The sequence below is a fragment of the Gymnoscopelus microlampas genome (assembly GCF_963454915.1).
Source record: "Gymnoscopelus microlampas genome assembly, chromosome: 21".
NCBI lineage: Eukaryota > Metazoa > Chordata > Actinopteri > Myctophiformes > Myctophidae > Gymnoscopelus > Gymnoscopelus microlampas.
The window spans coordinates 16,435,439-16,462,244 of NC_139958.1; the positions used below are offsets into that span (position 1 = coordinate 16,435,439).

The following is a 26,806-nucleotide window of genomic DNA, read 5'->3' on the forward strand; positions in this document are numbered from 1 at the left end:
GACAATGCATTAGGCGCTTAAAGTTAAATATTTCAAAAACTACAAATCATTTCAAAGTAAAACATCTCAAGGATGCATGTCCACAGTAAGGGGGAATTTTTTAACTGTGAATGGAGTTTCTAGGTGAAAGTGTTTTTTTGAGGTCCCAAAACCTTCCATCCGCCTCCATTCTAAATCTCTGAACTTTTAAAGGAGTACAATTCTAAAACTATGCAACATTTCAAAGATTCCTTTTCAGGCAAACATGTCCAGAGTAAGATGAACATTTTAAAGTATGAATGAGGTTACTAGGCGTAAGTATGTAGTTGTAAGCCTGCCTTTAAATGTCCATTGCCGCATCGACAATGAATGGGGCGCTTAAAGTTAAATATCTCCAAAACTACAAATGATTTCAAAAGAAAAAATCTCAAGCATGCATGTCCACAGTAAGGTGGAATTTTTGAACTGTGAATGGAGTTTCTAGGTGAACGTGTTTTTTTGAGGTCCCTATACCCTAACCCTAACCTTCCATCCGCCTCCATTCTAAATCTCTGAACTTTTAAAGGAGTACAATTCTAAAACTATGCAACATTTCAAAGATTCCTTTTCAGGCAAACATGTCCAGAGTAAGATCAACATTTTAAAGTATGAATGAGGTTACTAGGCGTAAGTATGTAGTTGTAAGCCTGCCTTTAAATGTCCATTGCCGCATCGACAATGAATGGGGCGCTTAAAGTTAAATATCTCCAAAACTACAAATGATTTCAAAAGAAAAAATCTCAAGCATGCATGTCCACAGTAAGGTGGAATTTTTGAACTGTGAATGGAGTTTCTAGGTGAACGTGTTTTTTTGAGGTCCCTATACCCTAACCCTAACCTTCCATCCGCCTCCATTCTAAATCTCTGAACTTTTAAAGGAGTACAATTCTAAAACTATGCAACATTTCAAAGATTCCTTTTCAGGCAAACATGTCCAGAGTAAGATGAACATTTTAAAGTATGAATGAGGTTACTAGGCGTAAGTATGTAGTTGTAAGCCTGCCTTTAAATGTCCATTGCCGCATCGACAATGAATGGGGCGCTTAAAGTTAAATATCTCCAAAACTACAAATGATTTCAAAAGAAAAAATCTCAAGCATGCATGTCCACAGTAAGGTGGAATTTTTGAACTGTGAATGGAGTTTCTAGGTGAACGTGTTTTTTTGAGGTCGCTATACCCTAACCCTAACCTTCCATCCGCCTCCATTCTAAATCTCTGAACTTTTAAAGGAGTACAATTCTAAAACTATGCAACATTTCAAAGATTCCTTTTCAGGCAAACATGTCCAGAGTAAGATGAACATTTTAAAGTATGAATGAGGTTACTAGGCGTAAGTATGTAGTTGTAAGCCTGCCTTTAAATGTCCATTGCCGCATCGACAATGAATGGGGCGCTTAAAGTTAAATATCTCCAAAACTACAAATGATTTCAAAAGAAAAAATCTCAAGCATGCATGTCCACAGTAAGGTGGAATTTTTGAACTGTGAATGGAGTTTCTAGGTGAACGTGTTTTTTTGAGGTCCCTATACCCTAACCCTAACCTTCCATCCGCCTCCATTCTAAATCTCTGAACTTTTAAAGGAGTACAATTCTAAAACTATGCAACATTTCAAAGATTCCTTTTCAGGCAAACATGTCCAGAGTAAGATGAACATTTTAAAGTATGAATGAGGTTACTAGGCGTAAGTATGTAGTTGTAAGCCTGCCTTTAAATGTCCATTGCCGCATCGACAATGAATGGGGCGCTTAAAGTTAAATATCTCCAAAACTACAAATGATTTCAAAAGAAAAAATCTCAAGCATGCATGTCCACAGTAAGGTGGAATTTTTTAACTGTGAATGGAGTTTCTAGGTGAACGTGTTTTTTTGAGGTCCCTATACCCTAACCCTAACCTTCCATCCGCCTCCATTCTAAATCTCTGAACTTTTGGGACTCAAGACTCAAATCCTGGAAATCAAATCCTGGAAATGGCAAATCAGCATGTGTCTGTCTCCCTGGGGTCTAGTGCTGTAATAAGGATAGACTCCTGTGTTCTCGGCTGTTGCTGACAATAAGCCCACTTGTAAAGTGCATGAGCCAAATGGCTTTAATTAATGTGGTGGAATGACCCATCACGTTCATGTAATGCCAATGTACGAAGGTCAGTGTGCTTGGTTAGCTCTGTTGGAAGAGCTCTTGACTACAGACCACAAGGTCATGGGATCAAATCCCTGTAAAGGATCCTTCTGAGCAATCTGGCTCCTACGGGTCTACTATCTTTTTTTCGCCTTTATCATAAAGGTTGCTGGACAATATATAGAGGATGAAATGCATAATTTATTAAATAATATATAGGTAATATCAAATACATTGTAGAAAATGAGAGACATGATGCTTTATTAGCAAGACAGTCTTTTATTATATCATTCCTCATTTTGCTGGTTTCCCCTGAAACCCCTTTACTGTTACAGAGTATAACTGCCTTAGAATCACTGATGATGATGTGGCCACAGCTGAATGGTTAGAGAGTAGTGCCTGGCAAGCCATACATCCCAAGTTCGATCCCAGTCCTCAACAATGTGTCAAAATAACCCTGAACAAGACACTTAAAAGAATAGTTCACCTAAAAAATACTTATTTTCTATCAATTATACACTCCATGAAGCCTTGAATTCATGGAGATTTTTTTGTTTTTGACACATTCCTGAGCACAGAATCAGACACATTGGTTGGATGCATGGCGCATATAATAGGCTAATCGCATTGTAGATTAGTAGGCGATAATTCCAATATTCACTATACACTCCTCATGTTTAAGCCTAACTGAATTATATATTTATTTTGTATATAAATTGTATATATTTTTGGACGACTTGCGCATTTAATTTGTCAGCAATACTTTGCCACGCTTTCTCCCTGGATCCATTTATTGCGGCCGTGTTTCCTTTCTTGCTTATTATACATTTTACTTCCTCGTATGACATGACATTCTTTTACCCTCTTTAGAAACAGGAATCCAATATAAATTTGAATGATTCATGATTATTATTGTGAATTACGCTGAATGAAATGTAATGACTTCAAGAAAAAGGACACCTTGATGCAATTCTTTTTTACTGCATTCGCACAGAATTATCAGTACACTCGGTTGCCATGAACCATATACATAACTAAATTGTCAGGAAAATTCAAAAAGAAATAAAACGGTAATAAAATACATATTTTTGTAAAATAACTGTCATATAAAAAAATGTAAAAGAAATACTCAAATTGCATGAATTTTGATATGTACAACAGTTTCTTTTTTTTAAACATTACTATGACTAAAATTAACAATTTATAACATCAGTACCCAAAATAAGTATATCAGATCATGTGCAATTACAGTATGATTTCCCAAGCAGATAGACAGTCTTACAGCAGGGCATAAAGGCAGATCAATCGGTAGCTACTGTATAAAGGCAGGGTAGACTAATGGCTAATTTATATTCCGTCGTACAATGGTGTCCCATGCTTGAAAGTAACAGTAGTCGCTATTTGTCTGCACGGGATACCAAGTTCAAATCAGGGTTAAGACCAGCTAGTAGCTGCAGTGGGAGGAGCCATCACTGTTGTGGGAGGAGCCGTCACTGTTGCGATTGTCCGCAGTCATCTGGGCTGACACGGGGACAGGGACGCTTGTGTCCTCAGTGTCATTTGTAGCGTGTCTTATTGTCCATTGACTGGGACCTCCTGTGAAAGAAACAAGTTGTAATTATAATACTGTATAAGTACACTGTAACATCCTCAGTGTTAAAGCTGAGATCCGTAAGTCCAAAGTCCTAGCTGGGATTCAAACCCAGGGTTAGATATAGAACCGCTCCACAGAGACGGTACACTCTAAAGGTGCGTTCAGAGTGACAGACTTAAAGTTTTTTTTTTTTGTTCGAGTGGCGCCAATACATACCAAGTCAATGCAAAGATGCGACGTGGTGCGATCGGGCGCAACGTTACATCAAGTGGCGTGAACGAGGCAAATTGGGTGACGCGAACAAAGCATGCCATTGCCTCAGATGAAAAAATCCATCTACTTGGGTGTTTTTGTAAGTCAGAGTGTAAAACTCAAAATTATTAACAACGCTGCCGACCAAAGTAAAGAGCGACTAGAAAAAAATAATACCAGAGTTACAAATGGATAAATGACACTGAGGACTTTACTGTGTACAATGCCAGCATTCACACCAACTATCACTTCTACGCTCTACTTAGAGACATGCAGCTTTATAAAAGTTAAAGGGTATATAGATAACACTTAATTAAAAATAATACATCCACAGATCTTTGAAAAGAAATCCCCCCCAATTAATAATCTTGTTGGTCGTCTACTCTAAACTCCAGAATTATTGGATGTTTACCTCTGTAAGTCTTAATATGATGGCCAGCCATTATCCATCTGTTTTCGTTGGGAAGGTACCTTTAACCTTACTGTAAGTATATTTTAAGGCAGCTATCGTGTTACAATGTTGCAGACTACATGATTGCTGCCTTATTGGGGTTGATGGGGAAATAGCGAACCTGAACGTTGTCTAGTGCAGTGGTTCTCAACCTTTTCAGGCTGTGACCCCCCAAAATAATCATATTTTAACTGGGGACTCCCCAAAATAATCATATTTGTACTGGGGACCCCCCAAAATAATCATATTTGAATTGGGGATCCCCCAGTCCGAAAAGCAATTGGAGCACTTAGGAGTTGAGGCATTACATTTAGTTCGACTTGGTTCCACTGATAAATATTGTGAAAATAGCCGATCTACAAGCTCACAACGTCTTACGTTGCGAGGCATTGTGAGCTTGTAGATCAGCTATTTACATTTCTTTCCCCCTCTTTCTTATTATTTGACAATTTGGCCAACGTTTGTATAGTATGGTTTGTTGATTACTTTTGATGCAGTAATGGTCTTTTTTCTTTTCTTATTTTAGGTATTACAAAGGTCTTAAAAGTCCTTAAATTATCACTTAACTGTCATCTGGGGATCCCCCAAAAATCATGTGGGGACCACCTTGGGGGTCCCGACCCACAGGTTGAGAACCAATGGTCTAGTGCCAAATAAATATGGATGGAAATCTGTGAATTTCCAGACTACTGCACTACCACAGAAGCATGCTGATATCATCCGATATCATTAAAAAAAAGAAATAATAATCCTTGAATCACACAATACATATCATGCTCCTGAAACAATGGTTGATATGGTTGATAAGGAGAGTCACACAAAACCCAAACAAGAGAATTTTCATAACTCAATCTATCCAACTCAAACTACTGTTGGAAAGGTCAGCAGGCATTTGGGGCTAATTGTTCGACACCATGTACCATGCAACACAACAGATAAGAATCATGCATCACGTTACTGCAACCCTGTGACTCACACACACACTAACCTTCCTCTGATCCTTCACATGGGCCTTTCAGCCCAAAGAGGGGATAGTAATTTGTCTACAATGATTTCACATAAAATAGAATGAGAGAGAAAAGAGAGCAATTCACTCAATGAAGACTGGCTACAATCACTATGTTATTGGTCATGAATTAGAATCCACACAGGAAAATCCCAGTGTTCATTTAATTCAGAAGAGTGTACAACTGGAACCAAATGGACCCGGTCCATTTGTACACTCTTTAAAATGTGTGAAATGTGGCTCACCTCTAGATTTCCTCTGGCTTTCTTCAACACTCCATGGGTTACTGCCACTATATTGAAAACAAACACAAAAAACACCAAAATACTTTTAATTGTTATTTATAGTTGTATAAGTTAACACCTTAAAATAAGCTATTTGAGTATTGGCAGCTAAGGCAACAAGGTTAAAAGGAAAGAAGGGTCCGCACACTGTACGTAGCTCCTTAAAGGAGTAGTTCACCCAAAAAATTACATATTTTCTATCAATTACACACCCCATGAAGCCTTGAATTCATGGAGATTTTTTTTGTTTTTGTTGCATCCCTAAGCCAATAATTTGATAACCGGCGGAGTCTCTGGTAGGACTTCATTTAGGCATCCAAACCACTTTGTGACGTTTTGAGCCAAAGCTCTTCAGACAAATACAGTAGATTATAAAGAATTTTGTTTTAAATGTCATTCAGTGTTTTGGATGCCTAAATTCACTAAAGGGAGCTACAGTGTGGAGACCCTTCTTTCCTTTCGATCTTTGCTCAGTTTTTGATCCAGCACCTGCCTTTAAAAGTGCTTTTTTGACGTGTGTGACTTCTTTTGATCTTGCTTAAGGCCTTGTGTCCGTATTCTGGGCCAAACATTTGGCCAAAATAGCGGATCTACAAGCTCACAATGCGTTGTGACCTTGTAGATCGGCAAAGAGATTTGGTGTAGAGGGAAAAACAGGAAGGACCTAGTATAGAGGCCTAAGGGAGTCCAGTCAACTAGTCCAGTCAACAAGTATACAGCTTCTAAGTGATTGATACAGGTCCATCTACGTACACTGGTCAATGATGACGCGTTCCATTCCTTCTTTGAGCTGGTTGGTGGTCCGCAGGCGTTTGACGGCCCCACACAGCATCCTCTCCTGTTGGGTCAGCCTGCTCTTCAGCCTGGAGATCTCGTTCTTCAACAACTCATCCTGACATGGACCACAAGAGAAGAGATTGAGTTTCCAGGTTACTTTATTTGTCCCTGTGAGAAAATGGTATGTTTTATTGTTTTTGTTAAATATTAAACTTTAACTTTTGATAACGGAAGATGGGGCTGTGCTTGCACTGCACAAATCTGGAGTCATACTGCCAGGGGTTCTCAACCTTTTCTGGATCAGGGTCCACTTGAAAATCTCGAAAGTATTCGTGGCCCTCCCATCTGACCACTTAACAGCGGTTACGTGTTTTTTTTACATAAATTGTTTAAAATATTAATGTTATATTATGAATAAAATAAAAGTGTTTTGGCCCTCACAAGTATACAGACAAGCGCACACACATCACCTAGCCCAAATGTCCCCACAATTATAGTAGAAAAAAAATCCTGGTCCTCACAAGATAAATGGGTGTTTTATGGTTAAGAAAGATTTTTGGGGGAATTAGGCTTACAATTAGGAAAATATTCAGGTTGGGGTTGGCATCAGGCATTTAGAGGTTAGATTTAGGGGTTGGGGTTGGAGTTATGCCTGATTTACTGTGACTGTAACGTTGTGAGCATGTGTGTGTGTGTTTGTGTACCTGATGGTTGCTGCTGCTGTCCCCGTCTGTGGGACGAGTCGGCAGTGAAACTCTCCAGACCAGTTTGAGCAGTCGACCAGCCTCCTCCAGGACCTGCTGCATGGTGTTCACACTGGTGGACAAACCCTTCAGCTGCTGCGGATCCAATATCTATTCCACATCACATTAAATACCATACTGTCAAATGTGTCAATCCATGGTTTGTTTAAAGCTCTAGTCTGGCCTGGCCCTACATCGTACATAAACAGACTATTTTCCCGTTAATGAAAAAAATAAATAAAACCCTAACCCTTGTTTACATTTTATCTACAGTCATTAATACATTGCTAAACTAACCTGAATAATTCATTCAATGTTGGCCAAGCATATTGCACAGTTAATACTTTAAGTTATGGATGTTTGTTGGGGCTATTCTTGCAGCTAGTCTTTAAAAATCCTTCCGTGTTTTAAAATGGATTAGAATTTGACAAAAAATAAATAAAGTTCAGTGTTGGATTGCCTATGAACATAAGGTAGAAGTTGAGAATGTATGTTGTGTGAAAATAAAGCTCTTAAAACCTTGAAAGATCATATTTCTGTAAAAGATGCATAAAATAACTCACTCTGTTGTCAGAGTCGTGCTGTTTGAGGGTGTGCAGACATTCCTGCAGGTGTGTGTCCATGCTGCGCGTGAGCCTGCGGCCTTCACAGATCTGTTTCCGCAGGGCGTTGTGGTCTTCAATCAGCCCCAAAACGTGCCGACCGTTGCGGTTGGCCCAGAGTCGGTGGCCTGGGACCAGGCGGGAGGGAGCACCAGTGGCACTTTCCTCAGAGCTGATGCTGTACTGGGAGCCATCGTCTGCCTGCCGCTTTGCTTCTGGACACAAATGAATGCCCAGTTACTTTAAATCCAGTCACTCACTGTGGGGTAACTCAACACCAGGCCACATTTATGAGTTTGCTGCCCTGCTTTGGCAATGCTAATGACTATTGACAATGCTTGATTGCTTGGTTACTGTCACATCTAAAACTAGCACACCTAATATTAATTGTATTATTAATTAACTGCAGCTGTACTGCTTACGTCACAGAGTATAATGGTATTACCTTTCTATAGCTGTCATACTTCAGATTGCTGCAAATACACATATGTGGCCTGGTGTACCGTTAAAATACACTTTTAACAACTGACTTTCTATGAATAGTCTCCCCATTAACAAGCGTTCCAGGGGCTTGCATCTTACACTTCCAATTAGAATCATACCTTGACCTGACAAGGCATGATTATATCATTTAAATATATTTATATATTATTTAGTTAGAATAGTTGTAGAACATCCATTCAAGACGGCGCCATCTTTGGATACTTAGTGTATTGCTCTTGACAAGAGGTACAGTAGTGGAATATGCTTCTTGTACATCAACCACTTAAGCCGTTAAAAAAAAAGCACAGAGAAAATAGCTGATCTTCCCTTCTCTCTGTCTTCTCTCGCTCGCTGAACAAGCTCTGGTCTGACGTCACAAACAACAGAAACCGATGCCTAAAAACGCAGATCAGCACTGACGTCACCCGTTGCCTAACAATGTCAATTTGCACATGACAAAGAGGGATCATTCCTTACCGTGGTGGATGCTGGCATGCTCATTGTGTGAGTGACGGAGAGGATCACAGCCATCCCGTCCAGGGGACCTGGCACCTTCATCTAGGACACATGCAAAACCAACATTAACCACGACTTTCAACCTGGTGTCCTCAATCTGGGCATGTCATTATAGTCGAACGTCTTCCAAAGATGTAAAAAAAATGTAATAATATCATCATGTGAGCATGTAGAAAAATAACATATTTGGATCTACACAAATCTAAAATCTCAAAATGGCACATTTTGCTGAAAGGTGGGAGAGTTTGAGACCACGTTTACACGGCAACGATCAGAATAGAAAACAACCAAGTGCCGTTGCGTTCTCACTTTTTATTCTGCGTTTACAGAGACGCAATAGTGATTGAAAACGCTGTAGTGTGCATGCCGGTCACGCACGCGTAGAACCACTCCTATTCTACTTCCTATCACAGCTGTTTGTTTACATCGATGTAATAGTGCACGTGGGTGAGCCGACGTCACATACAAGCAGCGAAATGCAAGTGTGGTAAGGTCCACAATACTGTGCAACATTAATATAACAATAACAAGGGAACCAGGAGACCTGGTACTGCCAGACCCCTAGTGGTTGAAATCTGAATGGCCGGGCTTCGCATGACGTGTGAAAGGGGGACAGACTTTTTTGGCTGGGGCCGGGGGAAGTGACCATGCCCATGTATGGAGAAAACAGATACAAAGCCTCATGTAAGCCCGACCCCTTAGGTCTGACAACAATAAAGCTAAGATAATAAGAGCCCCATAAAGAATTACAACGACAGCAATAGCCCCATTGTCTGTTATTGTTAAATGTACTGTACTAGAAGTTCGGGCCGCTACGCGGCCCGAACGTCTAGGGTGACGCGTCGTTCACTTTGCAGTGCCACCTTACAGGCACCTCACAGTGTGAGAGAGAGTTTTGTGCTCTCCTAAATCCACGGCAGGCTTTGAAAGTACCCACTTCAGAAAGAGGTGACGTGCATCACCTCTCCAATGACCAAAACCCACTATGGAAGCCGTCGAACTGGTGCGATCTGACGGCATCCTAGAATTTATAGGTAGGATGTGATGTCATGCGTGATGTCATGCTGTCGTGAGATTACGTCACACTGGCGTTGTGTCCATATTCGGAGTGATGCAACGTACATATAACATACTGACAACCGACATGGCGCAGGATTCAAATTGTATATATAGATATACCTGAAGTGGACAGCATGTAGTTGATGTTGATGGTGTCGGGGCGGCTGGGTCCTCTGAGCAGCTGTTCCTCCAGTCTCTGTCGGAGGGCTGTGTTGGTCTGGATGCTTCTCTCCAGCTGCAGCCTTAAGTGGCGAATCTCTGACATGAGCTCTGTGAGGTCCACTGAATCTGAGCCAGCAGCAGGCTGCTGATGGGTCACCTCACTGGTGTCTGTAGAGAGGAGAACAAACCAAAAGGGATGCAATGACACCGTGGCTTCATGTGGATGTTTAGTTTAGTGGAGAATTAGCATTAACATCAATGAACCAAATTAAATTTCAATTACCTATTCAGATTTTGAACAGGCGTAATTTTACCTGAAACAACGGTTAGTATTCAAAAGCATGACAGATACATGCTTTGAGCCAGTCATACAGTCGTAGCACTTGACCTAGCCTTGACGACCATGCAGTCTTATGCAAAGGTTAGAATGTCACTTAGATGATGTTATTTAGACAGATGCTAGGTTCATTTGTTGACCTGGCATTCTAGAGTTTAAATTTCAAAGTACAGATTATTTATTTTTTGATGTTATACTGTTTAGACTAATGCTAGGTTCTTGGTTTACCTATGATCCTAGATTACTGAGGCACTACACTGTCTCTATGCATTTGATGTGTTTACTAGAGTTCTCAATGGCCCTGAAAAAATACATAAAATAGCATACATTTGAGAACTCTAGTGTTTACCTTGCTTACTGTAAGTCGCTCTGGATAAAGAGCGTCTGCTAAATGCCTAAATTGTAATTGTTATACCTGTATGTTTGTGAGCTCCAGTCTTCATTTGTTCAAAAACCTGCACCTCGACACGCAATGACTGCAGGAGATGCTGTGAGTCACACAGCTGCTGCCTCTGGACTTTCACCTCACACTGCAGCCTGGAAACAGACACACAAAATACACAAGTATTAGGATGTGACATGTTACTGAGGTGTGCCACTAGATGAGTGTGTAAGTTCAACAACATCCCTAGTTCAATTCCAGTTGGAGACCTGTGTCTCCGGTCTATCTACTCTCCTGTCTAAAATAAAGAAACAGCTGGGGTAGAGCTGCCTGCATTTTTATAAGTTGTTCCATGCACATCTCTTGTAAACTTTAGATGTAACCCTTCAAATCTGCCTATACATTTCAATAGGCAGCCATTAGAATGATCAGTTGTCAACCTTACCAACCTGAAAACGTTGGTCTCTGTATGACTGTATGCAGCAAACAATTTAGCACATTTATTGATTAAATCAACTTATCGATTAGTCGACAAACGACTATATCGATTAGTTGAGAACAAATTATAGTCAAGGACAGCCATAAAGTGAAGATAATTGATTTTCTATAAATAATCATTTAAACACTTGAGCCCATTATAATTTGTCTTAAGAATTTTGCTTAAAAATGACATGATCAAAATACTGACTTCAGGGTTAATGTCCTAAATCATGAATGTTGCTATACATAATCATTAAAGACTTGAAAGTAATATTGGCATATGGTATATTACAAAAATGGAGCAGCGGTGACAGTAGGGAGAGGAGAAGTGACATGGCAGTGAACTAGACTCCAGGTGTCATGTGTCACCTGCACTCACCTGTGTCACTATGAACCCAGGCCTAGAGGTCACGTAAATGGTATTCCACATCATTACCGTGCATGGAGTGAACCTTCAAATTATACGTTCTCATGTTACTAAGTAACATGTAATAATAGTATAGAATTATACTAATGACCGTTTTCAACGCTAATTGATTGCCTTGTGTAGTGTCATGTTACACAGAGACCTATATGTTATAGTTTGTTAATTAGCACTAGTGTTTAAACGTTTTCTGTCCATGTCGGATGTAAAAATGTGAAATTATATGTGGTCAAGTAGCTAAATGACAGTAGCTTCTCGTTCTGCTTGTGTTTACATGCATTCAACGGACAATTTCTGCAGTCCGGTTTTGACTCCATGGCTTGTTAGTCAGCACAGTGGGTTAATGCTTAGATTGATCTGGGATAAAATGGCAAACTATGAGCTCAGTTAGTTGTTGCAGTTGGGCTAAATGAGACCTACAGCAGGCAGACTGGTCAAACCAGACAATTTATATATTGGTATATGTCGAGACTCGAAATCTCTTCGAAAATAACCAATATGTAAGCTCACAGTCAAGTTGCAACGCTTTGTGAGCTTGTATATCTACTATTTTCACAGAATGTTCACCCCAGAATAGGGGGTTAGGGTTCATGTGGTTACCAGCAGGATTAAGTAAACTTTTTTTTTTTTTCTATGCATAAACAGGTTTTGCATGGTGTGTTCATATGAACCAGGTTCACACCAGACCAAGCACACGGAAGGAGAACTGGGTCAACTCTTCAAGAAGAAACACACAACTGAAGGCTGAGGTGGCCAGGTGGGAAACACATTGAATGTGCCCACTGCACAGAGTTACAGAGTTTTTTCCTTGGTGCTGTCAGCCTGGTTGTGGTTCTGCAGGTGTGTGTGTGTGTGTGTGTGTGTGTGTGTGTGTGTGTGTGTGTGTGTGTGTGTGTGTGTGTGTGTGTGTACCGGTGTAGCTCGTCCCTGGTGTAGTGCAGTGAGTCCTGCAGTTGTGCGTTCTCCTGGTCGCTGCGTTCCAGCCTCTGCTGCAGGTGGCTCTGCTCTTGCCTCAGGGCCTCGCAGTCCTTCCTGCTCTGCTCCAGCTTGGCCGTCCGCTTGGCCAGTGCCTCCCGTAACTTCTCATTCTCCTTCTGCTTGTCTGGAGGCCAGAAAGACATGAGAGCATCAGTGCCTGCCCTGTGCTGCATCTGTGATGATGTGTGTTCACATACTGTATGAATGTTAAGGTAAAATAATGGAAACAGACAATGCTGCTTACAACAGGGAAAGAGAATGGTAAGTTGGACAAAGCAAATAGCGTAATTTTGTTAAAATCCTGGGCATTAAATGAACCACATGAACCCTAGCGACTAGCGTCCCTATTCTGATCATGTAATAACAGATGAACGTTTTGCAAAAATAGCTGATCTACAACCTTGATGCGTTGCGTAGTGAGCTTGTAATTCAGCTATTGTTTGCTATTTGACATACAACTAAGTATATAGGGTTTAAGTGGTTAAGACTAAATGGAGTGGTCCATGCAGAGCACTATAGTCAGATGTTAGACCTGAGGAAGAACACAATGAAACTCGTCTTACATTTGTAAGCACAAAATAATACATGTTTAAGCCATGCATAACTAATTATCAAAAATGACCCTCCTGCCTCAAAAGATTGCCTTGTGTCACTTAGGGCTCTCTACTTGCGGATGTGTGTGTTGTGTCAGTAAATATTCTACCTCTGGCTCCCTGGTTGAGCTGCTCCTTTAAGGCCTGGTTCTGTCCCCAGAGGAAGCGGACCTCGTTGGCCAGCTGACCCTGCTCCTCTGTACCATGGATGAAGATGTTGGTAGCTGCAGAACACAATTACAAACCATCAGCATTAACCCATTCAAATCTGTGTAACCACTTTATCCATATTTTATACTTTGGCTATTCAAAAATAGCAGATATACAAGTTCACATAAAGTTCTATGAACTTGTAGAGCTGCAGCTATTTTTGAAAATGTGTGCAAATCTTTGAATATATATTTTTTAAAGCGAACATTTTTGACTCAAATCTTTGCTTCTGGGGGGTCCTGGGACAAAATATTTTGAGATGGGGGTCTGCGGTGAAATACATATCATTTTGGGGGTCCTTGACATGACATTTTTTGGGAACCACTGATATAGCAACATACGTTTTTTCAAAAAGCAGTTAGGATTTAGAAGACATTTGTAGAATAGATTTGCAAAAAAAAAAATCAAGATTTTTTTCAAAAATAGCAGATCTACAAGCTCGTAGCGCGGCACTCGGTGCCACACTATGAGCTTGTATATCTGCTATTTTTTAATAGCCAAATAAATCTAAAATGATTGCCCGGTCTTAATGGGTTAATGTACAGTGACTCATAATAGGGGAAAATATAACCCCCCTTTATTTTAGGAATGTTTCAAAACTGAACACATTTATCTTTACATTTTCCTAACCAGCTGACATCAAACAGAGGTAGATTTATGAAAAAACACATACCAGGGTCTCTCTCCACCTCAGCCAGTCTCCTCTCCAGCTGTTCTCTGAGCCGGTCGTTGATCTGGATGCTCTCTTCCAGGCGTTGACGCAACGCCCGGATCTCCTGAAGATGTTCAGCGAGCAGCTCTGCCAGACAAACATGTACGTACATATACTGAGCCACATGTTTGTTGATACTATGCAATATTCAAAATAATCTAAAAATAATCTAAAATGTATATTATACAATGTATCCTCATACAGTACATAAAGCAAAGCGATTATACGTCTATAGAGGAGTCCGTATAAAAACCCATGTCGACAAACTGTTAATTGTTTACACCTCTATCTAATTTAAAACAATAAGAATAATAATACATCATATATATTTTGTGAACCGGTTATGAACAGGAAGTTCACAATGTTTGGAATGTTTAGGATATGCTTGTTATTAAATTATCCCGACTACCAAATACCAAGTCATATTCACCAGGATTAACATTATGAGACCATCCTGCTGGATCCCTGCTTGGGACTTTCTGTCCTTCTACGTGAGGAGGGCCAGACCCAGAGTCTGGTCCCTGGTCCTGGTGGTGGGCCATAATGGAACGATGCAGGTCCAGCTCGCTGCGCAGCGTAGCGTTCAACTCTTCACTGCTCATCAGCTGCTCCTGCAGGCGTCCATTCTCCCTCTGTAGGCCTTGTAATCTGGGGACAGAGAGGGAGTCTCTGAGACCGGAGACTCCCTCTGGCTGGGCTCCTCCTACAGGAGTGACTGACTGCTGGACTGCAGCCTCCTCGCCTCTTCCTGTCCCGTCGTTGGCGTTTCTCTGGCCTGTATGGGAACAGGGAATTAACAGTGGTTATAGAGTGAAATGCCAAAACATGTCCTCCAGACATCCAATAAGCAGCATACCCCACCCTTCAGCTTTAGTAGCTTGTTTCAATACCAACCATTCCATTTCCCCTTTTCATATTCTATTATATTCATTATCTTGGTAAGAATATTTAATCTCTGCTGCTGCAGGTTAGCTTCCATGCAATTTATAGCCTCCCGTAGCCTCTGTGTCCTGCAAAAAGTAGTACTGAGGGAAATGTAGGACTGTAGCCATCTCTGTCCTCTCTAAAGAGGTCTCACATGTCCATAAACTATCTGTTGCTGTAAAAGCCTTCACTGTCTCCCCTCTGAGAGAAACACAATTTGAAGATTAAACCGGATAGGTGCCACTGAATAATGCAACTTTTGGTGGAGGTTGATGGAAACAAGATACTTGTCCTGCCTTTGGCAAGCGCTCTTTGTCTTGTGCGATGCCTGACTGCAACAGAATGGACCTGAGTGGAAAATAAGTGCCGTTACCAGCTGCTATTAGTCTGGCCAGGAACAGGAAAACTACACACTATACAGTATCTCACTGGAACCATTCCATTCACCACATTACCTGGACTGACGTTTTACATAAAGACAGACATCACTCTAGAGACAACTGAATTTCACTATCTATCCATCCACCCATCTATCCATCATACCGGCATACTAAACTTGACGCCTCGTATAGGCAATGGCTTGTTTGATAAAATTATTGATGGCTACGCTTCACAGCGATTGATTCCCTGTACCACCGAGGAGAAAGGTGTTCTACCCCTGTATTCATGTATCTATGAGCTTACCGTGAGCAGGTAGGTTGCCACTGAACATGGTTGGGCAGTTGTCATAGGAGGCATTAGCTCTCCCTAGGTGGTACAGTTCAGAAGTGGAGCTGTGCTGACTGGTGGGGCTCTGTCCTCTGAGCTGGTTCTGGAGGCTCTGGATCAAACGGCTCTTCTCCTGTAGCTCCTTAGACAACCTGGCACACAAGAGGGTTGTTAGCAATGGAGCGATACATTAATGTGGGAGAGAAGACTATATCGACCAATCACGTATCAAAGAATCTAAAATAGCACAACAGGGCAACACAATATGAAACAGGTTCATATGAACCAGGTTCACACCAGATCAAGCACACAGAAGGAGAACTGGGTCAACTCTTCAAGAAGAAACACACAACTGAAGGCTGAGGTGGCCAGGGGGGAAACACATGTTGAATGTGTGCACTACACAGAGTTACAGAGCTTGAGAAACGTTTCAAGCTGAAACACCCAGTATGAAGATTATGAAAAGAGAGGTCACATCAAAACATCATGCTGCACTCTCTGACACGGCCTGGCTGCCACTCACAGGTCCAGCTGTTCCTTGGTGCTTTCAGCCTGGTTGTGGTTCTGCTGGACAAGGAAACTGAGGTGCAGTTGCAGCAGCTCTCTCTCGCCCTCTAGCTCCAGCCGCAGGTACTCTATTTCCTGCTGGATTCTAGTTGGGCTGTCTGGAAGGTCTCTCCCCATATGGGAGAACAAGTAGGACAATTCCTGCTGGAGCTCCCACCCAGAGCTGTCCAGACCAGTAACAATAATAACATGCAATGAAGACGCATGTCACTCACTTTGTAACCATATAGTAATTCAGAAGAGGACAGCGTTTCATTACATCTTTAATGTGAACACTGCAGTAATCTTTTATGTACAATATTCCTGGCAACAATTATGACAGTGTCTTCATGACAAGAAACAAAGTACTGCCTAATGTTTTGTAAATGTATGCAAATTCTCCTCTAATGTCGTTGTGGTATTTCAAAAACACACGGTTAATTAAGACAACAAAGGCTCAACCATTCCTGAGTGTTTTTGGTTGAGGTTCGACTCAGCCAAGTCTAAATTATTCTGACAGCAGCAGTAGAATAACACAGCAGCAGCAGCAGCAGAATAACACGAATAACACATGTAACGTTACAGTCTGGGGTAATAAGATCCAGGGAATTAAAAAGTTGTCTTGAAAAGAGCACAATGCATCCTTCAAAACAATAAAGTTGAACCCGGCTGTCAGATCAAATACCAGACAGGAATACAAATGACCAAAAGGAGACATTACATAGACATGGCAACTTATGTCACATAATCTCCTCTTACTTAAGTGAAGCAGAAAAACTCAAGAGAAAGAAAAAACATTCTTAAGCCTTTATTTGATAGAGAAATCCAGCAAAGGTCCGCCCCACCAGGTATCAAACCTGGGACTTGCTGATCAAGAGCATTTTGCACCCATGTGGTAAACGCCCTATCCACTTCATCTACAAGCTTGTGACAGCTTGTAGATAGCATATTTTCTCTATTTTGTGTTTTAAATGTTTGCCTGCAATTACATGCCCAGAATATGAACACCAGGTTGAATTTGGTTCAAACCAACAGCGGAATCAACTGAAATGTAATATAAGCGTACCTTTGAGCCAGCTCCAACGCTGCACCATCGTCACTATCCCGATGAGTGTCTCCTAGGAAACAGAGGAAAACAAAAAAACATGGTGAAAAATGACACCTCTAAAATCCTTCTCTCTCGTATTGCTCACTTTCACCTCTGTATCACCTCCATCCATCCTGTGTGCACCAAGATGTGTGGGATTTCTACATGATAGACAAGCATAGCTTTTTAATGTTATTCAAACTAAGACACACGATTTGGAAGCCATTACAGGAAAGCCATTTCCCTAAGTGTGGGGATTGTGTATCCAATCAATGTCAGTGATGGTAAGAGGTCTACCGTTATACAGTATATAGTCTCTCGAGACACACTTTTCAAATGCTTCCACCCTAACAGTCTGTGCAATGGAAGTGCTGAAAATGCAAAGAAAATAAAGCGGATGTCCCACCCACCACTTCCGTTTCGCATAATTCAGTCGTGGAAATAAATCCCACTTTATATCAAATTAGCCAATGAGCACCAAATTTGAATCACACGTTGCATGACCTCCAACGCTATTCCTCCCAGCGTATTCCTCTTGTCCCGGGGGCCGCAATTCACGACTCGCGTTGGTGCAACCACACTTGCAATTTCCCCAAATTGAAATTGCACCTTTCTAGTTCATATTCATACCTGTAAATACAACTCATACCTACGTGTTTACTCCCGTTATTATTTAGTACTCTTGAATCTTAGATGCATCTCTCTACTCCTATCTGTATCTGTCTAGTGTTTCATGCTGCACTGCTGCTATGACAACTGAATTTCCTTCACGGGATCAATAAAGGTATATCTATCTATGTTTCATATTTTAAACTGATTGTGTGTTATGGTTCTGCTGACTATTTCTCCTAAAAATGCTCCCGATAGCTACCTTTCTCCAGGCGTCCCTCTAGTCTCTCCAGGACACTCAAGCTCTTGTCCAGCTGCTCTTTGAAGACCTCCCCCGTGTGGAAGTCAACATCGCTGGCCTGTAGCAGCTCCGTGAAGGCTCTGCTCAGATCCTCCAGCTGCTGTCGCTGAAGTGCCCCCAGTCCACGGCTCTCCTTGATCTGCTGTCTCAGTTTGGACAGCTCTCTGGCCTGAGACTGAACCAAGGAGTCCAGTCTGTGAACACAACACAAAGAGGATTTGAACTTGATTCTGACTGTGACCTTTTACGCCCAAAAGTCAATAGTTAGCGCTATAACTCATTAAGTGTAGGTATTTATTACACGGCTTGGTTGAATGCTTGATTCTGTTTGGTCAATCACTGAATTCAGCGGTGTGTTATTTCTCAATAATGACGCTGGGCTCAATAATAGACCGCTGTCTAATCAACGGCTCAGAGCGCCACCTGCTGTGCTGCTTGATTTTGGCCGTACCCAACATGCCCAACAAACACACGTTTGCCCGTTTACAGCCAAACATTGCTCGCAATGTTTGGCGGCATTGCAAGCGAGCAATAGACAAGCGAGCAATAGACAATGCAGTAACCGAAAATGAATTCTATTGGATCAACACTTCCTGTTGTTTTCCGAGGCGACACGTTGGACTGGACGCACCGTGACATGGTCAAAAATATCATAAATTAGTGGAATACTTTCATTAACCCAAAACCCCTTCAGGATGGTAAGACCACTCCGCTTTGCGTCGGGGTCTTATCATCCTGTCAAGGTTTATTTCTCAACAATGACCGGCTCGCCGTCAATTATCCCTTGCATAACGCCCCAACCAATTTCTTATCCTAACCATACCAACCAAAAGCATGCCTATACATTCCTAGTCTAGGGGTCTATACTTTTTCCCTCTACACTAAATCTCTTTTCTGAAAATCTACAAACTAACAGTTTATGTTGCGACACGTTTGAACTTGTAGATCCGCGATTTATGCCGAATGTTCACCATAGAATATGGACGCTAAGGTTCATGTGGTATAACATTGACCAACCAGGTTGACTGAAGTTTCGGCCTGGCCCCGGGTAGGGTTATGAGGATAGCAAAGAATGAGTGAACAAGTTGGATCTTCAAAATGTTGCTTTGGTCATTGATAGGGTCTACATGTTCATAATTAACAAAATGAATGACATAAAAAAGAATACACACTGACCTAGCAGGTGATGCAGAACGGCTACGGTGCTGTGTGTGTTGCAGCTGTTCACTCATGTTAAGGTGCTGTGTCTGCTGCGGCTGTTCACTCATGTTAAGGTGCTGTGTCTGCTGCAGCTGTTCACTCATGTTAAGGTGCTGTGTTTGCTGCAGTGGTTCACTCATCCTGCGCAGCTGTGCGTGCTGCAGCTGTTCACTCATGCTGCGGTTGAGACTCCTTTCTCTCTCCCGCTCTACATTCAGGTGGATTATTTTATCCTTCATCAACCTCTCCTCCCTCTCCTCTTTCTGTCTCAGTTCCAGACTCTGCGTCTCTTGGGTGCGACCCTCCCACCCCATCCCATCCAGGTCCCTCGATGTTGAGGGATCAGAAGGTGTGGTCAGCAGGTCGCTGGAGAGGGAGTTCCTGCGCAGGAGGCTTTGCATTTGGAGAATAACTCTGGACTGGCACTCCAGTTGGACCTTCAGTTCTCTGACTTGGGCCTGGAGCTTAGCTGGATCATCAGACTGCCCATAGTCCTCATATGCCTGCAGGCTCTTCAGACTCACCTGAAAAGACAAAGAAGCCAGTCAGAAAGTAATTTTTAAGTTATTTTGCCGTTTTTTCATTTGATTTGATTGATCATGAAGCTAGTTAGATGTGTTCACCTTTAGTGAGCTGAGAGCAGGAGAACTGGGGTAGGAGGCACTGGAGGTGGAGTCCAGGTTCTCAGTGGAGGAGAAAGTGGCCTGATCCTGTTTTAGCAGGGAGGGCAAGCTGGAGGCACAGCCACCAGACTGCAAAACAACATCTGCATCTGGGAACAAAAGTCACACAGACATAACAGTCAAATAGGACGCTAATATGATGTGCAAGAAACTTTTGACCTGGCATCCCTATTTTGCCATATCATTATAGGTGAAAATTGTAAAAAGAAATTGTCCCCCCAAATAAAGCAAAAATAGCTGATCTACAAGCTCGCAATGCAACATGTTGTGAGCTTCCAAATTGGCTATTTTCACTATTCATCGACTTCAACTATATAGGGCTTAAGAGATAGTGCCATATTAGTCTTGTGTAGCCACACCATCAGAGATCTCTGCCTACTATGTTTGTGGAAATCTTAATTCAATATATGAGCTAGAACAGCGGCGAGAACGGATGCTAAACAAATTACGGCTATTGCTTTGAAGACAAATCATATCAATGTCCAAGGACCAGACCGCCCTAAAGTCTTTGTATTGGCCTGCAATGCAGAAATCTAGTTCTACGATGAGTTTAGATGTCACCAAATGTATCAGTAGGCGGAGACCTCTAATTGTCCGGCCTCATGAGACTAGTGCCATATAGAGAAAAAGAGATTTTGTTAAAATACAGTACAGCTAGGCTGTGGAATAAGACAGTGAATATGAATGAAAAGTAATGGGAGTGTTCAGTGTTGAATAAAGTGGAAGGGATGCACTGATTGGGAAATTCTGGGCTGATGTTTTTTGTTGTTGCTGTTGTTGTTATTCATTCCCACTTTTTGCCAGGGAAACAAATAACTGTTTTAAAGTCTTTCAGCTGTTCATCAATTAATGAGCAGAAATTCAACAATGGCAGTTAACAAGGCGAATATTATGGGCCAATACTGAAGTACTGCCGATTAATCGGTGCATCCCTAGTGGTAAAGCCATTCCCAAACACAGTGCAGAGTCAAACATGCAATAAACATTGGGCGGAAAATCCCAGGTTAAGACCAGCAGAGAGTCTGTTCACTCCTCATGCAGACAGACAGGGTGGGATTAGTGTCCACTCAGCAGCTGTCTGTCTACCTGTGCTACTGCTCTCCTCCCTATCGTTTTCACTCTTCCCACTGGTTTCGTAACCCAGGTCCTGCAAATCCACCTGCACGCACTTGTCATCTTGCTCCAGAATCACTGCTGGAGGCAATACATGTCAGGTTAGGGCCAAACGCAATGCGTTTATACCCCATACATTGTTTTCAACAGAACCACCTCAATGTATTGTGCACGGGCCCTTATGGCTAATTTATACTTTGCAGTACAACACTTTTCAGTTGAAAATCTGATACTTTTGGTGAACAACACACAACGAAGTATAAATCAGGCTTTAGGCAGACATACTTCTGTTTCTATATTTTGAATTAATTATTCAACCATGATAGTCACGACACTGATAAGAACAAAGTATCCCCCAAGTTTTATCACCCCAAGAAAACTGATATTATTTCCCACCCCATGCCCTCCTATATTAACCCTCCCACCCAACTCAAAATAATACTTTCATAATACTTTATTAACAAATAAAACACATACAAGGAAGAAAAAAAAATGAAATAGTGGCTACTAACTAAGTTAAGCAGACATAACATTTAACACATGCAGTATGCAGTATGTGCTCTTCCAAGATGATGCTGGCACAATTTCTATGTTTTAAGCATTCACTCAAATTGAAGACTGCACACAGATAGATGAGTCTGCCTTGGTGTTATTGCAATACCTAAATACACATAACACAGATACTCCATTGCAATTTTCTACAGAATGGGTCAAACATTACAACTTACTGTATCATGCATGGACAGTAAATGATGCAAACACCATTCTCTGAGCAGTTTCCTTACCTTTTTGTGCAGTTTGATTAGAAAGTTTCCTGGCTGAGTTGTGCAATGTGATAATGGACTGCGCGGCGGCTAGTTTCTCCTCCAGGCTCTTACAGGTTCGCTTCTTATCCTTCAGGGCCTTCTGGAGAGTCTCCAACTGAGCCTGAACATTATTTGGTGGTATTTCCTTGGCCTGCTGCACTGTCCGTTGAGCCGCAATCTCCTCTCTGTGGTCCATCTCCTCTTGTAAGGACGTCTGAAGGTCAGAGATCGTCTGGGAGTGATCACCGAAGGCCTTGTGGAGGAGGCAGAGGTTTCGATGAAGTTGGGTGTCCCCTAGACCTTCCCTCTCCTCTAGGGCGCTCTGGAGCCTGTCTAGATGTTGTTGCAGCTCAGAGCGGGTCTGGGCGGTGGCAGTATGATTAGTACAATATGCCGTCAGAGAGGCCACCGCACATTCTGCCGCACTGAGACAGTCAGACAGAGACTCTGTCTCCTTCTGAATTAAACTGATATTTATAGAGCTTCCCATTTTCCCATTTAGTCCCTTTGACTCCTCTTTTCCAACTCCAGTATCGCTGGAGCCATGCTGTGTGGCAGTGTCCTCTGCACCTCTCAGTCTCTCCTGCAGCTCAGCATTGAGTCTATTCTGCTCCCAGAGCGCCTCCTGCAGGGAATCTGCCTGTCGCTGCAGTTCATGGTGACGCCCCAGAGGATCTGCCGATACGGCCTCTGGGCCGTTCCCATCCAGAGAGGCATTGACCTGTCGGAGAGCAGTTTCTAACCTCAAACACAGTTCATGGGTGTCTGCGTTGTTTTCTGGGGTGTCGGACGAAGGTGTAGATGCACTGAGTGAAGAGATGGCTTTTTCAGCCATGTTCAAACACTCAATCAGCTGGCTGTTGAGTTTCTCCTTCTCCTGTAAGGCCTTCTGGAGTTCCATGCATTGCCTCTGGAGAGCAGCATCTGAGACGACAATGCCAGAACCTGTACCTGAACCGGAGTCTGACCCGAGTCCAACCTGGCTGTCCAGGGTGCAGGCGGTCAGATATTGAATTTTGGAGTCTGCAGCCTGTAAGGCTGACTGGTACCGATGGTTGAGCTGGTCCTTCTCCTGGAGCTGTGCATGGAGGTCCTCAAACTCACCCAGCTGCTCCTCTAGCCTGTTTATCAGAGCCTCCTTCTCCTGGCATTCCTGGTGAAGAAGAGCCAGCTGGAGAGGTGAATCTGGCTGGTTCTGGTCCTGAGTCTGTCTGCATTCTGAGCTGGCGTCAGACAGTGCTGGGCTGCCGCAGCGATGAGTGGATCTGAGGTCAGAACCAGGGGAAGTGATGAGGCGGTCTGCGTCATTCAAGTTCTGGTCAGTCCCACAGAGATGATCCAGTTGTACGTGATAAAGTGTGTCAGGATTCAAATGGTCTGAGCCCTGCCCTGACTGCTGCTTTGCAGACACCCTGCTACTGCTGGCCTCCATTCTGTGTTTCACAAGGACTGGCAGGCGAGATCTGACGCCAGCCTACGAAAGACAAAAGAGTCGATATTAAAATGTTATACCAGGGCATAGAAAAACAATGGACACCGTTCATAATGAATGAATGAGAACTATAGAAGACTTTTCTAAAATAATATTTAATATTTTTGGCAATAATAGAGACCTTGCAAGTAAGCTATCTCACGGTGCATTATCTCTTACTTAGTGTAGTGTATACCAAAATAAATGTAATATATCTATTCCTATCAGTGAATAGAACTTACCCCATGTCTTGTATTGTGCTGTGGATGCTTGATGTGTGACTGGCTTTTAGTTTGTCGACTCTCCAGCTCCTTTGCGACACTGGTGACATGAAAGTCCCCATCTGGCACTTCACCCGAGTTCCTCTCCAGCTGTTCCTTTAAGAACTTAATGACCTTTCGGTGACCTTTTGCCTCCGCCCGGAGCCTCTCCACTGTCTTCTTCAGGTCACCGTGGATGTCACCGATGTCCCCTGATGTCCCTGGGCTGTCTGGGCTCTCTTTCTCTTTATATTCTTGAGACTGTTGTTCCTTCAGGAGACCTCTCAGCTCCACATTCTCTAACCTCAGTCGGAGCAGTTCCTCCCTGCAGGACATTTCAGTCAGTTAAAGGGAAAATAGTCAACATTCAGCCACTAGATTCAGGTCACCAGGTTCGCCATTTTCCCTCACGTGCATGAGGCAGCAATCAGGTCAATCGTTACCTTGCATCATAGTAACGTAATGGTAGTCTTACAAGAATATATTATGGGGTGGGGGGGATTTCATACCCAATGAAAGCACATGGATATTTCATGATCATAATTATTTTAGCGGAGGTAACACTCCACACATTTTTAAAAGCTCTGTGGAAGTATTATATTATTTTTATAACTAATTTTCATAAAAATATTATCTGTAACAATTAACTGTTAGGGTTATAATAAAAGCAGAGACACATTTCTCCAGTTTACCTAAAGCCGGAGGCTGATGTCACTCCACAGTCAGCCAGAACAGATTTAAACAATGTTCTCTCTCTGTTCTCCTCCTCAAGATCTCTCCTGGAACTGTCCAAGGTGTCATTGTGAAGGTTGCCATACTCTCCATTCTGGCCTTCTGGTTTTCCACACCCCACCTAAAAAGGAAAATGTTTAAGAAAAGAAGCAGCAGTATTGGCATTCACAATCTTTTACGACCCACAAATAGGTGCCAACCCACTGTTTGGGAGACACTGCTCCCTTTCATACCTGTTCCAGTATGATATCTGTCTGGCTCTCTTTGTCCTGCCCAGAATGGTACAGCCTGTTCCTCTTCTCTAGATGCTAGAGAGTAATGGGATGGGAGGCGAGGGTGACACACATGGCTTTGTAAAAGAAAAGTCAATGACGCAACAGAATCCATAACAGATGCACTGCACAGCAACATCAGAATGGTGTGACAATGTGTCTAATGTGGCATGATGGGAAAGAAACACAATTTCATGGGACAAAGAGAAAGGAAAACAGGCACACTGGTTAGGAGAGGTGGAGGAAAGAGAACATCTGCTACAGACAAACAATGCATTGGTTAGAGAAACAGGAAATGTAGTACTATGGAAAAGATAGGCATTAGTAGGAGACAAGACAATCTAATACAAGCATAGGTGAAGGTCAAAGGCTTAAGAGGATAGAAAAAAGGTGGAACAGGATATGATCCAGACAGGAGCAGGATGTGACCAAAACTACTATTCAAGGTTTCAAGTATGTATTCTATTTAACGCATATAGAGACAGAAAAAAAGAGGCATCTTAAGTTCAACCTTCTACTGACAGTAGATTTTGTGGGCTCTAACCTGTTTGCCAGGACTTGTGTGGACCAGGTTTGGGTCATCTCTGCTGAATGGGTCATTAGTTGACCTTTCGGACAGTGACAGTCTTCTTTGCAGATCCATATTCAGGGCCTGCAGTCTGCTAACATACTCCTGTAGCTCCAAAATCTACAGTCGGGCATAGAATAACTACATTTAATACATTTATTTACAACCATCCTCATTGTCACTAAATATTAATGACAGATACTAGCATTACAGTATTAAACCCTAAGGCCTATGTACTTTGTCATGCGACAAATAGCGAAAATATCGGCTATTTTGTGTAGGGGAAAAACAGGACAGGACCAAGTATAGCCCCCTGGGGGACCCCGGTCAATAAAGTATATACGGTTTAAGTGGTTAAAATGTTTTGGTTTTCGCCTATAATGACAAATATGGATGCCAGGTGGTTAAAATGTGAGAGCTCACCTTCTGTCTGAGCTCCTGTGCGGAGAGCTCAGACAAGCCGTCCTCCAGTCCCTCGCCCACACAAATGCTCATGTAGGACGTCTGGTCTGCTATGAAGCTCCAAGTGTCACCTAAGGCATAGAAAAACTGGTCACTTAAGGCATAGAAGAACTGGTCACAGACTAAAGCAATATGCTCTGACCTAAGATATTTAAAATGCATGAAATCCTAAAGAATTTGAGAGAACTGAGGCACCTAACCATACCAGCTCAGTGGCCTTGTGTTTAGAGTGTCTGCCTCTTCAACTTTTTGGTTTCTGCAAAACGCCCACCCAGCACTTGGGAGGCCAGGGTTCAATCCCCGGCCGAGTCATACCAAAGACTATGAAAATAGTACGCAATGCCTTGCTGCTTGGCACTGAGCATCAAGGGTTGGATTATGTGTGACATACTAGCGTTATGTCCAGGGGTGTACTTGTACATCAAGCTGCCTCACGCTATGGAAACAGGAGACAGGCTGCGGACCTTTGGGCCTCGTGGTTCAGACTTCGTAACCCCATAAGATTTCCCATCTGAGGATTATTATTCAGTGGTATTACTATTTTCTTGTCGTACCAGTGTCATAAGCTCCACCTACTCCCCCTCCTCGGTTCTGGATAGCTCCCAGACGGGACTGTAGAGAAGTGTTGCATCGCTGAGCGTCTTCAAGCTGATGTCTCATGCTCTCCAGCTCTCTGGGATCCACCACATCCACACCTGAACAAAATATGCCATGTCACCAATGTCCCCAATTGTTTTTAGCCCTGCCACTAGAGGGGCTAAAAACAAAGATGTCACACATTGGTTTGTTGTGGTCCAGTCAATGGAATGGATATCTAATTATATAATCAAGATATGAGTCAGAGGAATGGCATCAGATTGCACAGATTATAAATAGTCCAGCAC

At 42.4% G+C, this 26,806-nt stretch overlaps 1 protein-coding gene across 8 annotated transcripts in view; it reads right to left on the reverse strand.

The window, feature by feature from the left end:
- Positions 1–3,096: 3,096 nt before the first annotated feature.
- The window catches only part of cdk5rap2 (CDK5 regulatory subunit associated protein 2), a 48,333-nt gene continuing 24,623 nt past the window's right edge, over positions 3,097–26,806 (reverse strand). For 3 of the 8 annotated variants that reach the window (XM_084046732.1, XM_084046728.1, XM_084046729.1), the window contains exons 26-51: positions 26,477–26,617; positions 25,884–25,993; positions 25,437–25,580; positions 24,854–24,928; positions 24,581–24,741; positions 23,871–24,213; positions 22,137–23,631; positions 21,325–21,432; positions 20,179–20,327; positions 19,532–20,079; positions 18,317–18,549; positions 17,425–17,476; positions 16,336–16,542; positions 15,789–15,964; positions 14,611–14,955; positions 14,142–14,267; positions 13,369–13,482; positions 12,600–12,789; positions 10,817–10,938; positions 10,023–10,232; positions 8,805–8,885; positions 7,806–8,059; positions 7,204–7,353; positions 6,476–6,614; positions 5,684–5,730; positions 3,097–3,731 (exon numbers count right to left, since the gene is read on the reverse strand). In XM_084046732.1, the coding sequence (XP_083902858.1) occupies positions 3,708–3,731; positions 5,684–5,730; positions 6,476–6,614; positions 7,204–7,353; positions 7,806–8,059; positions 8,805–8,885; positions 10,023–10,232; positions 10,817–10,938; positions 12,600–12,789; positions 13,369–13,482; positions 14,142–14,267; positions 14,611–14,955; positions 15,789–15,964; positions 16,336–16,542; positions 17,425–17,476; positions 18,317–18,549; positions 19,532–20,079; positions 20,179–20,327; positions 21,325–21,432; positions 22,137–23,631; positions 23,871–24,213; positions 24,581–24,741; positions 24,854–24,928; positions 25,437–25,580; positions 25,884–25,993; positions 26,477–26,617 (5,744 nt within the window). In that variant the 3' untranslated portion in view covers positions 3,097–3,707. The remainder of the gene's footprint in view (positions 3,732–5,683; positions 5,731–6,475; positions 6,615–7,203; positions 7,354–7,805; positions 8,060–8,804; positions 8,886–10,022; positions 10,233–10,816; positions 10,939–12,599; positions 12,790–13,368; positions 13,483–14,141; positions 14,268–14,610; positions 14,956–15,788; positions 15,965–16,335; positions 16,543–17,424; positions 17,477–18,316; positions 18,550–19,531; positions 20,080–20,178; positions 20,328–21,324; positions 21,433–22,136; positions 23,632–23,870; positions 24,214–24,580; positions 24,742–24,853; positions 24,929–25,436; positions 25,581–25,883; positions 25,994–26,476; positions 26,618–26,806) is intronic. The other 5 variants (XM_084046730.1, XM_084046731.1, XM_084046733.1 and 2 more) reach the window with 5 other exon arrangements.